The following is a 16,194-nucleotide window of genomic DNA, read 5'->3' as shown; positions in this document are numbered from 1 at the left end:
TTCAGTGTTCCAGCATTCATTGTTTAGGCATGACACCCAAGGGCTCCATGCAATACGTGCCCTCCATAATACCAATACCCACCACCAGACTTACCCAACTCCCCCACCCCCTACCCTCCAAGACCCTCAGTTTGTTTCTCAAGGTTCCCAGTCTCTCATGGTTTGACTCCCCCAGATATCCCCCAACACTTCTCTGCTCCATCTCCCAGTGTCCTTCGTGTTATTCCTTATGCTACACAAGTAAGTGAAACCATATGATTATTGATTTTCTCTGATTGACTTACTTCACTCAGCATAATCTCCTCCAGTCCTGTCCATGTTGATAGAAACGTTGGGTATTCATCTTTGCTGATGGAGGCATAATACTCCGTTGTATATATGCACCATATCTTCTAAATTACTTTTCTATATTATTTGACATGACCACCTTTTTTGTGTACAGTGTTTAATTCTTTCTGATAATTCTTTATTCTTTATTTTCCTTAGCTTAAGGATAGGTCCTTGATCCCCTCTGATTCTTCAGAAATCTTACTCACTTTTGTGATTTAGACTTAACATATATATGCTGATGACTTTGTTTTTAGTTATCCTCTCACTTGAATTCCATCTACCTTATTAGATAGTTCATAATATTATTTTTATATGCATATCATATATCTATTAAGAGATCAGGCTTCACAATATGCAGTTGCTATTAAAAACTATCAAATATTGGCAGTTTCATATAGTTCTACCTAATATAAAGACCTCATTTTAGTAATTTCTTGTTTATATGTACATTTAATATTGCAGAGCCTTTTGATGGAACAAATACAGCCAGAGCTGTGCATGAAAAGCAGAAATTTGACATGATCAAGGATCAGTTTTTGAAGGTAAATTATGCTTCAGATTAACTCTAGAAACATTAGTGAATAGTATGGTTTGAAAATGAAAAAAATATTTATAATAGGACAGAGTAGTCTTGGTTTCTGTGTTAAGAAATCATTAGTGTGGCACAATAGGGAATTTATTACTTGATAGATAGGTATGCTTTTCCTTCAGAGAAATCTGTTTTCGTTCACATGGCTTTCACTTTGATGGAAGTAAGCATTTCCTTAGTGAGCCAGTTAAGCTCCCAGAATGAGTGAGTGAAATCTGTTGGACTAATTTCTCTCCTTAAAATTTCAGGGAACTTAGTGTAGCTTTAGAAAAGAGCTGATGTTCCATGATTTTTCTTCTGCATACCCCACTGTAACAGTGAATTTGAGCATCTTTTTATCTTTGCTTATATTTTGAGAAAATTAAAAAAAAAAAATCAATGTATGTATTTGTATACACACATTTTGTGTATATACACTTCAGCCATATGTATATAAACTGTTGTTTATTGCTTAGCTCTTTAGTCCATAGTGTGAATTGATTCCTCAGCAGTTTTGTTAGGTGTGGTTTCTGTCTTCAAGGAGTTCCACAGTACAGTGTAGAAACACATCGATGGAAATATACACTATGAGACATATAGGAAAGAATGCTTCATGAGGAAAAAGATCAGCGAACTATGAAGGTCATTTCAGAGGAATACTTTCTCATTAGACATACAAGTGGACTTTATTTTGGTGATAATTAAAAATGCAAGTGTATCATATTATAAGCTGTCTTTCCGTATTAGGCCCTCTTGGTTTGTCAGCCAGATTAGAAAATTTAAAATTAATGGAATTCTGCAGGGCAAAACAAATATCCAAGAGGGAATATTTTTGTCTATCATAACAAATTGAGAACTCAAAAATAGCACTGCTGTATTGTTGATGTGTAAGCTTTCATTATGATGGGTGAGCTTTCATTTAGGGTTGCTTAGCTATAAAACCAATACTTTCAGTCAGTTGAACAACTGAAGTGTGAATAAACTATGAAGATACGCAGTCAGCAAGTAGTGAGCCAGAGTTTTAGCCTGTGAATAAGAATTTCAGTTTTTTCTATTTTTCTTTTCCAAGTTACATTTACTCTTCTTTTTCAAAAGTATAAAGTGGTTTATTAGAGATTTACTCTTTCCATAATACTATTTTTGATTAGAAAAGCTTACTAGGTGCAAACTAGTCAACCAAATAATTAATTTTCTCACACCTTCTCAGACCCAGAGGTTTTGTCTAGATTACCTTGTTGTTATAGATGAAATAGTTTTAAATCTGTGAATAAATGTTAAAATTGTCAGTTATATCTTTTTGTACCATCTCTCTGTCCATTTCTTCTTCAATGAATTGGAATCACACAGGTATAGCGTTTTAAAATGACATTTTCTTTTCTGATGACAGAAATAAACTTGGGAGATAAAAACACGAAGAAAAAAATTACCCCAATTTTACCCCAAAATTACCCCAATTTTACCACAGAACCACTGTTAACATTCTCTTTTCAGTCTTTTGTTCCACTTATATTTTATGTTTTAAGAATGATTTTTCTTTCTCTCAGTCTTGGCACAGATTGAAAAACAAGAGAGATTTGAACAGTATACTACCTTTAAGAGCTCCTGTCCTGAAAAGATAACTGGCCTCTATTTCTTAATAAAATCTTCTGAGAAATAAAGAACAATGGTAACATCATAATGCATTTTGTTTACCTCCATCATGGTTTCTTTTTAATTGTTCTTGTTTTCATGTTTTATTTTTAAGAGGACATACTTATATAAAGATTGCATATTTTATTATGACATTTCCTAATAAAACCCTTTGATTTAAAGATGTATTTTTGAAAATGTTTACATTGATTAGTAATATTATGGCATGACTTTTCAGGAGATCAGATAAAATATTTTTGGGGGGAATTATCTGAACAAATAAAAGTCTTTTGATAAAACTTCAATTAACATACCACATGCTAATACTGAAGAGATGTGTGGAATTTTGGAAAGGGACTGATTAATACATATTTAACCTATAACATACAATAGATAGTTTGTTGCCTGTCTGTTCTAGTAAAGTGAAGATTCAAGCCAGTTATTCAGTTACTTGAAGCAAAATGAAATCTCTTATTTCACTGAAATCATTGCAGAGGCGTGAAATACTGGACAATTGCCTTAAGTCTTCACTTGACTCACCAGGATAGACTGAGGCTTCGGGTGTGTCTGTATTAGCATTTCATTAGTACCTCACATATTTTTGATGTACTCTTGAGATTGCTTTAAATTTTTTGTTGAAAAACAGTACATTTTGCACTGTAGTAATAAGAGCACTAACTCTGTATTGTTCAGCAGTTAGTAAATTGTTTTAAAGAATTAGTTCATTGTAGACATTTTGAAAAGATTATAAGTCCCCTGTGCTTTATGATAGTTTAGTGCATTGTGCACTTTTACTTTATTTCATGTTTTCTTGCCTTTTATTTTCCCTGTGACATGAAGCAACAGAAACTGAAAGATCAAAGTTGAGATTATATCCTATTGACAGTATCAGACTTTTTCTGTACACAATTATAGGATTGTAATCTAAACTGGAATTTTTAGGCAGTAAGCCACTATGAAATGTTTTAGGTAAGACATAAAATTATTATAAATAAAAGCTTAATGTTTGTAAAGATGACTTTTTTAGTATTTTTTTCCCATATGAAGAAGTAGTGGTGGCTGCTAAAAGAAAAGCTACAGTGTTTATTAAGGTTTTTTTGGTTGATGTAAATATTTGTAAATTGGTCAGTGCCTGTACATTTAAATATGAAAAATAATCTTGAAAACAATTTTAACTTTTTCAGAAAGACTATGTACAACTTCTTTTACACCTGCTGTAGTACAATTTGTACCTCTAATGTATTTAGGTTTTTTGCAGACCAATTCAAATGCTAAGACTTTTGCTTTTCTTTGACTTGTAAAGGTGCATATTTTCATTTTCTTCTTTAAGTTTAAATTTTTGTACGATGCCATATGGAATAAAGTTTATATATAGAAATTGTTTTCATGGTTTTTTTTTTTTTTCTGTGCTAGTCTTTTGTGATGAGATTGAGGTTGTAGTTACCATCTAGAACTAAGTGAATCTGACTTTTATGCTTGTTGATATAGATTATACAGATAATCTTGGATTTGAGTTCATTCTTGGTTAAGCCAGCTAGCTGCATCAGTACCCTATTTCTCTGGCATTATTAGGAATGAAGCTTTCCACATAGGTGAATTTTTTAGATTACTCATGTTTAACATTTTTGAAGCAGTTGAGCTTTACATTACACATCAGTTCCTTTTGGGGGGAAATTTTCCTAAAATATACACTGTGCAACTTTATCAGAATTATTGAGTATAATTAATATTCTAGTGATGACTCGATATCATCATTAAAAGCAATAAAAAACACTCCTCATACTTTGGTAATACTGTGTAGCTCTCAGGGATATGTTAGCATGCAGGGTATTCTGCCTCTACAGTATTGGGACTTTTCCTAAGAAAGCCCTAACATTCATTTACAGTGGTATGGACTCGTATTGTCACTGTTTTTTCAGTGCTTAGTGGCATGCTTCCCCCCATCATCTTACTGCTGCTATTTTTTAGCTGTCTTGCTATAACACATAAAGAAGTTAATGTTAATAAATTTATACCCATTTCTAAATCAGTAGACTGGAGCCTAAGATTATGTACCTTGTGGTAGACAAATATGTCAGATAAGTGGGCTATTAATATATGAGGAAATTTTTTAGACGTTTAAATTATTTTCAGTTTGAATTACTTATTTGTGCGGTGAATAATACATTTACTGTTTGTACTGATGTGGCCATTTCTATATATTTGCATGCATTGCTAAGAAGGTAGTGTTTAAAAAGTTAAAAATATGTGATCTGTACTATAGTTCTAAATTTTGGATTGGCTTGAACTAGGATCTTTGCAAATAAATCTCAACTTAAATTAGTGTTTCCAAGAAATTTTGAGTTAAATGGAAGGAATATACAGCAGCTTCCTGTAGTTTTGATTAGTGTTTAACAGGTTCCCACAACGATTGAATTCTTTTTGTCCTAGGTGAGCAGTCATTTGGGATTACTAGTGGGATAAGCCTAGCTCATGTTAAGATAACTTGTTGAGCCTGGTTTAATGAACTGGAAGACTGGACTCCTCTGTCTTCCATTCTCATACACACCAGCCAATACTTTTGTACTGTATCTGAACTATCTGCAGTTCTTTGCTCACAGACTTAATGTACACATGCAAGCTAGTGTAACTGGTGAACTTACGTTCATCATATTTAGTAATTGTGAATAGAATTTACTATAATTAAAAATAAGTGTTAGCTATTCTAGTCATGAAATCATTCTCATATAAATATATCTCTACCTGTTCTATGTACTGAGCAGGTCTGGTCCTGTTTTCTTGAGGCAACATTGTCTACTCTCTGCCAAGCACGTTGCTTGCTTCTGGGCTTGTAAGAGATGGGGATGGTGTGGAAAAAGATGAGTAACAAATTTATAGAGTGTACTGAGGCAAAAAAACACAAACATGATTTGAATATAGGATAATGGAACCCAAAAGGGGTATTGAACCTAACCTGGGCTTTTTCAGAGAAAGGTGTGATCTTTGGATCAATGGAGAGTCACCAGGTAAATTAAGGTTGGAAAAGCCTTTCAGGCAGAAGGAACTGTGTAAATAAAGGCACAATGGTGTGACTTGATAAATGTTGGGAATCCTGACTTCTAAAGAAGAAACCAGACTAATGTGTGCTGTTGTTACCCAGTGTTCATCTTTCTGAGGAGCTTGGGCTTTAGTCCTTGAGCATAGGGAAGCCATTGAGGACTTTTAAGCACTGGGCAGGCTCTGATCCAACCCAAGGTCTGGGGCCTTTGAGTCAAGTTTCAGACAGAACTTAGACTTTGGCCAAAGTGAGGAAAATTATTTCTCTTGAAGGTTTTTGGGGGAGATTAAAAAAAAAAAAAATGCCGTGGCTGCATAGTCTACAGTCCACTAAAGAAGAGAATATACAATTAATTGATTTGCAGACACAAAAGGAGACCAAAATAAGGAACAAAGGTTGAAAACTGCGCTTTGAAAATGGCAGACCTTGCTTTGTTTCCCGTTGGACCACTTACACTAGGCAAGAGACCTTGAGCCAGTTGGCTTGTCAAGCTCTTCTGAGCCTCAGTTTTCTGATCTCGAAAACCAGGATTGCAGTTAAACGTACCACAGCAGAATTGTGAGGGGGTCATGAAAGGGAGACCCTTAGCAGAGTGCCTGCACTAACAAGCGCTCTGCTCAGTAAGGAGTAGTTACTTGTTTGGGATGAAGGGGCCATCAAGTAGCTGGGCACCAAATATACAACCTAGCAAAGCCACAGTGGAGGGAAGAGAGGCGGGGTCTGGGTGCCTTTCCTCCTTTCAGCTCCCTGGTGCCGCTGGAGCCTGCCGCCGCTTCTTGGTGAACAAGAGTTGCCCCAAGGGCCGCCGGGGATTAGCCTCAACTGGGGCGGGGAGGGCCGCGTGGGGGAAGTTGGCAGACGCGGGGGAAGAGGAGAACTCGCTGAGCCCGGGCCCCATAAGCTCGGTGGCGAAACTTTGACGCCTTCTATTTAAAGTCTCGGGGCTAGCCCGCCCCCGGGGACGGGAACCCGAGCCGCCCGCTGGGGCAGGGCAGGGCCGGGCCGGGGCTAGAGACGCAGTCAGAGGGAGAACACCAGGCGCGCGCGGGCGGCTCCGGCTCCAGCTCCAGCTCCAGCTCCGGCTCCGGCCCGGCAGAGGCACGATGGCGAGCAGCGACAGCACCTACGCCGCGGAGAGCCCCCTCGGCTCCGACGGGGACGAGGAGGCCCCCCGAAGGCTGGAGAGCGACGAGGAGTCGGAGAGCGAAGAGGACGAGACGGCCGCGGAGTCGGAGGAGGAGCCGGACGCCAGGTAGCGTGCGCCACTCTCCTCAGGCCACGGCCCGAGCGCTCGACCTGCCGCCGGCCCGGAAAAGCGGCCTCGAGGGCAAGTGCTTCGCAGGGAGACGCCGCACGCCTTTTTCTTTTTTCAGCGCTAGCGAGCATTTCCTCCCCGCTAAGCACTTTCTCTCAGGGGGTGTTGCCTTGCTAAGGAACTTGAAGGTGAAGGTGCTTGCTGTCAGCTGGAGTGACAGGCCCGCCTGCAGCAGCAAAGTTCATTACCGCCCCCCTTCCTCCTCTTCCCCCCCTCCCCCCTCCGCCCAGCAACTTGTGACTTGGTGCTCTTGTTTATCACTGGGGATTTACTTAGGGTCCTGCCTAACTGCAAAAATGTGCTGAACCGCTTACACTGGGCCCAAGGCCTAGGAACAATCTTAAAAGTCTGAGCGGGAAGAGAAGGGGATATGAGGTGGGGGTGGAGAGGGAGAAGGCTGCTCTAGAGCCTTCAGATGACGACTGGAGGTCTCTGGCAACCTGGACTGGGTCGCTTGTAAGAGGCCTTTAATTTGGTACAGAGGCTCGTAAATTACTTGGAGAAAAACACGAGTTTCAATAACCCCTCTTCTTAAAATCCTGCTTTTTTTTTGTTCCAAATATCAGTGTTTCAATGAATGGGATTACAATTAGGCAATACTGTATAAAAATACGAGTCTCCTACCTCTTCTATCTCCCAGCCTTCATATAGGCCCTAAAATGAGAATAGTAGGACTCATCTCCTATTTGGATTTGTTTCTACTTTCCCCCGTTCTCTTTGGGGTACATCTATTAATATCAGTAGAATGGCTTTGTAGGTGACAGAAGAATGTGCAACATTTCAGAATGCCCCTCTTACTCAAAAGTTCTGTGCAACCAAAGCCCGCAGAGCTGAAGTTGAAATAGCCCAAAGAGTATCTACCACTGATGAAGAGGAAGGTCAGTCAGTTTAGAACTCTGGAATGTTGGTCCCGTATCTTTATATATATATTTTTAATTTTATTTATTTATTTGACAGGCAGAGATCACAAGTAGGCAGAGAGGCAGACAGAGAGAGAGGGAAGCAGGCTCTCCGCTGAGCAGAGAACCTGATGCGGGACTCGATCCCAGGATCCTGAGATCATGACCTGAGCCGAAGGCAGAGGCTCAACCCACTGAGCCACCCAGGCGCCCCTGTTGGTCCCATATTTACCTCATAACTGCCAAGTGGGAAGCAGGCACATACCTGCCCTCAAGGATTTTATGGAAGAAGTTAAGAGAGCAAATGGGGAGCATGAGTCTCTCTGCTACATAAATGAGAGCGGCGGAGGGAGGAAGATCGTGTATACCGCGGAAGCTCAGAGGAGAGTATGTAGATCTATGAGTGCTTCGGCCGTGGGCATGACCTGGGCTTTAGAGAGTAGTCAGGAGATGCGGAAAGGAAAAGGGGAAGAGAAGATACCTGTGGGAAATGGAACAGAAAGTCATGACCTGTGATTCCTGGACAATACAGAGAAGGGAAATCTGTCAATCCCAGCCTTTATAACCTTTCCCACTTAATGGTGTTCAGGATCCTTGTATCCTTGCCCAACCAAAATTTACCACCTAGAGAATTTGAAAACCCATTTACTCTAAAATGGGAGCAGCTGACAGTGATTCAAAGCACCAGGCTGAGGTTGCATTGCCCTTTGACAAAGGTCAGGATCTTCAGGTGAAAAATAGGATTTATCTGCAGTAAATTTCAGCTTGCTCTGACTACAGATGGTAAGGTGGATATCAGGGCAAGAGTCAGAATTAGTTGAGTGAGGGCAACCAGAGAGAATAGGGTTGGGAATGGAGGTATTGTTAATTTTTTAAATTTTTTGGATTTGACGACATGGGTAACAAGAAATCAGTAAATTTGGGAGCAAGATTTAGGAATACAGACTGAAGTTATGGAAGGGTTACTGACAGCCGATTGAAAAGTTGGTTTTGGAAGGACTCAGATCAGGGAGACAGTAGCAAAGAGAAAGAAAGATGTATAGGGATTGAACCATGGTGAGGGCCAGAGGAAAGGAGATGGGAACCATAGCTAGAGGTAGAGAGATGTCAGTGGGCAAGATGTCTCAGGGAATTTTTCCTACGTTGAAATGTTGTCAGAAATCAAACTATTTTGTTGTGTGTAAGTTTACAAATATGGCCTAAAGTTCTTTTTTTTCCCCCCTGAGGCCAGAGGTGTGAACTTAGAATATTCTCTAAAGGATGGGAGGTAAGAATGCTGTTCCATCATTCTTAACCCCTTCCTCTTGGCTATTCCACCAAAGTTGTACAGTTTTAAGAGAGTCCACTCATTCTGTGCCAGTCTTAGTGCTAAATGTTCACGGATGTTTTCTCATTTAAACCCTCCCAGCAACATTATTCGATGACTGTCCTTTTATAGATGAGGAAACTGAGGCTTTATATAATTTACTGATGGTATGAGACATATACTGATGGTGTAAGAACCTGAAGGTTAGGGGTGCCTGGGTGGCTTAGTTGGTTAAGCGTCTGCCTTTGGCTCAGGTCATGATCCCAGAGTTCTGGGATCGAGCCCCGCATCTAGCTCCTTCCTTAGTAGGAAGCCTGCTTCTCTGTCTCCCTCTGCCTGCTGCTCCCCCTGCTTGTGCTCACTCTCTCTGTGTCAAATAAATTAAAAAAAAAGAACCTGGAGGTGAACCTGGGTTTGCTTCCTCCAGGCCACTGCTGGACTTTCACTACCTCCCTTCCTTTGCAGGAGAGAGACCCTTACTGTAGGTGAACCTAGAATAGTCTCAACTAGCTTCTACCTTGAAAAATTGGTAGACCTCATCTCTTTGAATAATAGTGGGAGATTTCCCCCATCTTGGATGGAAAAGTTGGTTGCATTTTCTTGAGGTTGGAACCATTCTCAGAAGTTAAATTACAAACTGTCTTTTTTTTTTTTTTTTTAACTAAGAGGCAGTTAATAGTAAATAAATAGAAATAGCCTAATAGTAACAGAATGATTGATTACTGTGTCAACTTTATGTGATATTACTAAGCCATTATTAAAATGCTGTTTATGAAGATTTCTAAGTATTCAAGTATGTATATTGAATATGAAAGAAGTCTTCATTTTATAATTTAGAATGATCTCACTATAAAATACGAATTGGAAAAAGGCCTAAAATGTTAGTAAAGTTTCATAAAAGGTTAATAAAGGTTAACATAATAAAGAACATAATAAAGGTTATGGTAAGTTTTATTAACCTTAAGTTTAAAAAAGGTTAATAGTAGCTGTCTCTGAGTGATGGGATAATGGTTGACTAAATTTTTTTTAAAAATCTGTATTTTTTGACTTTTCTATAATGAACAGGTAGTGCATTTTATTATCAGAAAAATGAACTTAAAATTCAGAAGGCACAATGTAATCTTCTTGTAAACCTTTCTTTACACTTTCAGGAATGGTAGATGAAATTATCTGTAGTGACCTTTCTAAATCAAGGAAGAAAATTCCCTTTAATTATAACACCCTTACACATGCCATTGCTTGCATTGAATCAGGGAACTACCCTCCTGATGTATTATTTAGTGATACGAGTATGATATATCGCATGAAGAAGTCCGAATGAACCTATCAGCCATTCTATCATGGGCAAATTCCCTTTTTTCTCAGAGCCTCAATTTTCTCATCTGTAAAACGGTAGTAATAATTCCTAATTTATAAGGTTGTCATAGGATTAAATGAACTGTGTGAATATGTGTAAGAGTACTTGCTTTTAGTAAGTTCCCGATGAGTTTTAGTTTCTTACCTCCCTTCAGATGAACCATACTGGCAGCCAAGCTTTATCTTCTGCCCACCTTCATCAGTGAGGGGAGAGTAAAAGTCTCACATTTTAACATGAGTCATGATCCTGTTTCACTTTGGCTTTTCTATTTTCATTCATTTACTGAACATTCACAGAATGCCTACTAATTGCCATGGGCCATGCAAGGTTACTAAGGAAACAAAAATTACTAAGAATCCATTACTGCTACAGTTCACATTCTCATTGGAGAAACAGAAAAACACAATTATATCATTAACTGTTATAGGAGATTTAAGGGAAAAAGTTCTGTGGGAAGTACCTGAAAGTAGGGATCAAGTCTTGGGATCCATTGTCCCTGGAAGGATTGGAGAAGGCTTCCTCAGGGGTCTTTGGAGCAGGCTATCCAATCATAATGAGGTGCCTAGAAAGCTAATAGTTTGTGAATATTGGAGAAGGATTTTTGCGTTGCTAAATCTTTATACAAAAGCTAGATGTAGAGAGCAACTCTATAGAACCCACGGGATTTTTGAGCTGGGAGAAGCTTTAGAAGCATCCTTTCCTAGCCAGTCCTTTTGCATTTTCTAAAACTGAATGTCAGGGGACATTTGTTCAAAGTCACACAGGTTTTTAGTGGTAGAACTAGGACTAGATCCAGAGGCCTCAGCTCCAATCCGATGTTCATTAGTTTATTCATTCAACAAATATTTATTGAATAAAGTGCCCGACACTTTGCAGGCACAAAGGATATGGCAGTGAACAAAATGAACAAAGTTTCTTCCTACCTGCGAGTGACTTTCCAGTTTAGGGAGACAAACAAACAAATAAATATCTCCTATGCCAAGAGGCAATAAATGATAGGAGGACACATACAGCAGGATAAGGGTTATGCTGTTTTGGATACATTGGTGAAGAAGGCCTCTCTGAGAAGGTCACACATGAGCAGAAAAGGAAGGAACGAGTGTTCTAAGAAAAGGGAAGAGCGGTTCCAAGGGCACTGAGGCAGGAACACGTGGGGCTTGTTTGAGGACACGAGGAGGTCAGGTTGCTGGAGCAGAGTAAATAAGGGGGAGAGTGGTGGGAGGGGAACCCAAGAGGGAGTTGGGTTGCAGATCAGGTAGGGCTTTCTAGACCCTGGTAAGGACTTCACATTTCATTCTGAGTAGAATAGGAAGCTGTATTCAGTTTACCATATCACTCAAGCTTTAAAACAAACAAGAAAAACATGGTGATTGCAGTATTTCATTCAACAGTAAGGGCCTATATGTGCATGTATTCATTAGTAATTACTGGACGCAGACTGTGTGCCAAACACTGTGGTCTCCTATAATGGAGGGAGCTATGTAAATTGGCACTCATTATTTTTATATTTTTCTGACTGGAGACCAGTGAAGCCTGACCCTTTTAGTCTTTCTGACCAATCCCTTAGAAAATTTTCAGTATTTTTGCTTGCAGTCATTTTCTGTTGTTCAGTTTTAATTTCTCTATTTAAGCACAGAGGATTTTTGCCACAGCACTACCCAAAACTTAAAATCATCTTGAATTGCAGTTTTACCAGTGCCTGTAGAAATAGGTCTGTCTGAGCTGATAGGAGTCAAATTATTAGTGACATTTACATTTACCTAATCATCATAAGAAACAAAACTTTTGGAAGGTGAAGGGAGCTTGTAAGGGGTTTTTGTTATTAGTAGGGAGCACTCTGTTTCCATATGTCTATTTATAGGCTGTCTCCCACTGCTGTGCTTATCCAGGTGTTTTGACAAGTGTGTTATTTGAGCCAGCCCTCTTTTGAGGTCAGTGGAAAGAGCTGAGGTGGGAGGGGTGACTGCTCAGGATGCCAGAGACTGAGGGAGGAGAGAGTATAAAACAGGCCCTTGGAGCCAGAAACTGAAGAGCTATTTAAATATTGGCTGCATGGGTATTACATGCCCTTGGTTAGACTTTGACTCAGTGTAGGGAATGCAGCAAGAGTTGGATTTTTTTTTTTTAAACAACAAACCCATTAATGTGTGGAACATAGGTAGAATTTTGCAAATATGGAAGAAATGTGTCTTATATTTCCTGGATAGTCGGAACCCAGGCTTAATGAAAACCTTGACTCAATTCAGACAATATAACCAAATTCCCCTTCCTACCAAGAAAATGTAGAGAACCAGGTTCTCTACTGTGGAGTAATCTTTGGCTTAGGTCAGCATTATCCAATGAAAATATAATGTGAGCCACATGTGCAATTTAAAATTTTCTCCCATCCAAGTACTAACCAGGCCCGACCCTGCTTAGCTTCCGAGATCAGACGAGATCGGGCGCGTTCAGGGTGGTATGGCCGTAGACTCAATTTAAAATTTTCTAATAGCCACACTAAAAGACGTAAAAACAGAGAGAAATTAATTTTAATAACTTATTTAACCTCGTATCTGAAGTATTATCATTTCAACATGTAATCAGTCTAAAAATTATTAATGGGCTGCTTTATATGTATTTATGCCGTCTTTGAAATTTGAAGTGTATTTCACTTTTCAGTGCATCTTGATTCCTCCCTCACAGCTCCATTTCAAATACTCAGTAGCCACATGGGTCTACTGGGTACCATATGAGACAATGCATGCCTGATGATACCTAGACATTCATTAGCTTCATTGGAATCCATAGGCCTTTTCCTGAAGATGTATATGCCAGGCCCTGTGCTAGGCACCAGGAGCATGAAGGTGATTGGGTGGCAAGGTTGCTTCTCTCAAGGAGCTCAATCTGGCACGGGAAAGTAGTTGACTCCAACATAATGTCATAAGCATTACACTAAGGATATTAACAAAGGAATAGAGAAAATACATATATTCTTCTTCTACTACTACTACTTCTTTTTTTTTTTTTTTAAGGTTTTATTTATTCATTTGAGAGCAACCAAGCACAAGCCAGGGGAAGGGCAGAGGGAGAGGGAGCAGCAGACTCTGCTGAGCAGGGAGTCCGATGTGGGCTGCAGTCCCAGGACCCCAGGGATCATGACCTGGGCCAAAGGCAGACACTTAACTGACTGAGCCACCCAGGCACCCCAAGACATACATTCTTCTTAAAATTAGATTTAGAAAGGTTTTGCAGAGGTAATACAGCAGCTGGGCAGAAAGATATTTCAGACACAATATGTGTTTAGGTATTCCTTTAGCTCCTTGTTCCAGCTCTTGTGCTGCTGGCTTTCTTCTCTTCTAGAAGCCCTCAGGATTTCGAGGCTTGAGAATGTTGAATGAATAAGTGAATGGCAAGAATAACAACGAATGAATAAGCAAGTGAATTGTCAAATCATCCCGATTCCTGTGAGAAGCAAATTTAATTGGGAGGTTGAACCTGTTAGACCAGGGAGAATTTTGGTGTCATTCATTTAGGGGAACTGACAATGTCCAGTGACTCTGGAAACACAGTAGCTTGGAGGGGACAGTGTTAAGTACAGAGGGATTGTTCAATTAGGATGTCTGCGGTCATCATTCCCACCTTCTGTGACTTGTTGGAACACTTCCCCTAGACTGATCCTTGAGCCAGATCATAGATGGGAGGATAAGAATAGGCTTTGCTTTTTGTCCAGGGAAAAGTCCTCTATTAGGGCAACTGGAGTGTATTCAGTTCCAAAATTCCATATCCTAATCTGATAAAGTCCAAGATATGTGGGAAGATTAATTGATGCTACTGTTGTCTACCAAACTGAATGCTCCAGACCTTCTTATGGAGCCGTTAATATGTTTTCTTAGTTTGGTGATGCTTCTCTTTAAAAAAAAAATTCAGGGGCAGCGGGGTGGCTCAGGGGGTTAAAGCCTCTGCCTTCGGGTCAAGTCATGATCTCAGTGTCCTGGGATCGAGCCCTGCATCGGGATCTCTGCTCAGCAGGGAGTCTGCTTCCTCCTCTCTCTGCCTGCCTCTCTGCCTACTTGTGATCTCTGTCTGTCAAATAAATAATAAAATCTTTAAAAAAAATTCACATGATGCTAAACAAATTTATGTTTACCACAAATTTCATCTAAATGGCTGATTTCAGTAGGGCACTTAAAATTGTCGATTTGTAAATAAGATTAACTTCCTCCTGTTATGACTTTTTAAATTAACATTTGTTAAATGGAGCATAGGGGGTCAGATGGTGAGCCGTTGTTCTTCAAAAGGCCACAAGAGAAATCACAGTAGAGAAGTTTATTACTCCAAGACCTGGAGGAAGTACATGGCGTAGCTCAAGGGGCCACACAGGGAGGTCAAGGCGGAGGGAAGAGAGGAGGTCAAGACCTGGGACATAGGCCTTTATTAGGGTCCATGAGTGGAAGATTTTGGGGCTTCCTGGGTTAAGACTGGATCAGTCAATTCAAACTAAAATGAGTGTGGTTTCGGTAAGCTTCATGAGGTTCTTATCTGAGGGGCACGCAGAGGAGAGGCATTGAGGGGGGGAGATTGTTGATCACAAGAACCGTTGGGGAAGTCATATCAGGAACTTCCTGGGTCATGTGACTCTTCAGACAGTTACCCAGGGCATGTGCCAGCATGAGGGAGGCTGCTGTCTCTTCAAGGCTCTTGCAGGTCACTTAGCCAAACAAAATGGATGCTGAGACAGCAATACCTGGGAATGACTTAGCCAAGTTCGTGACACCTTCAATTTCAGAAATGTACCTACTATAAGAAAAGGGGCACATTCTGCAAATATTTATTAAGAAACTACACAAAGTGAGTAAACCAAACAGAATCCCTAACCTTTAGAGTTCAGTTTCTGGAGAGGGCAGACAGTACACATAATCTCATGTGCAATTAGTCGAAGTGAACACACTGGTAAAATGAACTGGGCCTGGAGAACTGAGGTGAGGGTCTACTAGGACCCTGGCCCATCAAGTCTCAGAGCCTTAAGCTTCCCTCCTCATTTCCCTTTGAGTTTTGTGTCAGTCTCTGGGTCCATCTGGCTAGCCCTTCTCTCTCTGCCTGCAGAAGAAGGTTTCACTGTTCTGGGTCCAAGTCTGGCAGGAAAGCCTGGCGGCTGATGGCACTTCCCTGGAAGGGGCCTTAGCATCATTTCCCTGAGTTACGTTGCTGGTGAGTGAGCAGAGACCCAGAAAAGGGAAGGGAAACCAGTATTTACTCAAGGAATTAGCGAGTCTATTCCTTGCACTGTCACTTGTTATTTTGAGTTATTTTCACAGTAACTGTATGATGTAAGCATTGTTTCCATCTCTGTTTTATGGGAAGAGAAAATGGAGGCTTAGCAGTACTGAGTAATTTATCTAATGTCAGGCAGCTGGAAAAATGTGCTAGGATTCTAGCCCTAGTCTAATGGCAGAGTTAGTGCTAGAATGGTCATGAGTTCAGGGCCCACCTCAGGATTTTATATATGTGTACACAGTATACACAATCTGGTCTTTATTAGCCAATTTCTTACTTTTTCACTTGAGTGTAAAATTACTTTAAAAAAATTTGAATTTCAGTTTGCTTCTAATTTCAAAAGCAAAGCATAAAAGATCCAGAAAATCTACCTAGTAGCAAATTCTGAGCAGCATCTTAGCATATTAAATTTCCTAGGGTGTAATGGGGAGAGAAGATCTTGTGTTTAAAAATAGACATTAGGCAATCTCGTGTGATTGAATTTTCATAAGGTCAAACAG

At 40.0% G+C, this 16,194-nt stretch overlaps 2 protein-coding genes across 16 annotated transcripts in view; both read left to right on the top strand.

The window, feature by feature from the left end:
* TENT2 (terminal nucleotidyltransferase 2) overlaps positions 1-3,905 on the top strand; it is a 68,264-nt gene extending 64,359 nt beyond the window's left edge. For all 14 annotated transcript variants that reach the window (XM_082724799.1, XM_082724788.1, XM_082724793.1 and 11 more), the window contains 2 exons: positions 793-872; positions 2,443-3,905. In XM_082724799.1, the coding sequence (XP_082580925.1) occupies positions 793-872; positions 2,443-2,517 (155 nt within the window). In that variant the 3' untranslated portion in view covers positions 2,518-3,905. The remainder of the gene's footprint in view (positions 1-792; positions 873-2,442) is intronic.
* Positions 3,906-6,418: 2,513 nt separating this feature from the next.
* Positions 6,419-16,194, top strand: part of CMYA5 (cardiomyopathy associated 5) — an 89,902-nt gene continuing 80,126 nt past the window's right edge. The window contains exon 1 of one of the 2 annotated variants that reach the window (XR_014309724.1): positions 6,419-6,816. Coding sequence is in view for 1 of the 2 variants with exons in the window: in XM_082723408.1 (XP_082579534.1) it covers positions 6,668-6,816 (149 nt within the window). In the remaining variant the exon portion in view is untranslated. The remainder of the gene's footprint in view (positions 6,817-16,194) is intronic. The other variant, XM_082723408.1, reaches the window with a different exon arrangement.

Source organism: Mustela nivalis (genome assembly GCF_964662115.1).
Source record: "Mustela nivalis genome assembly, chromosome: 3".
NCBI lineage: Eukaryota > Metazoa > Chordata > Mammalia > Carnivora > Mustelidae > Mustela > Mustela nivalis.
The sequence above is the reverse complement of the archived record's forward strand: the minus strand, read 5'-3'. Positions and strand labels throughout refer to the sequence as shown.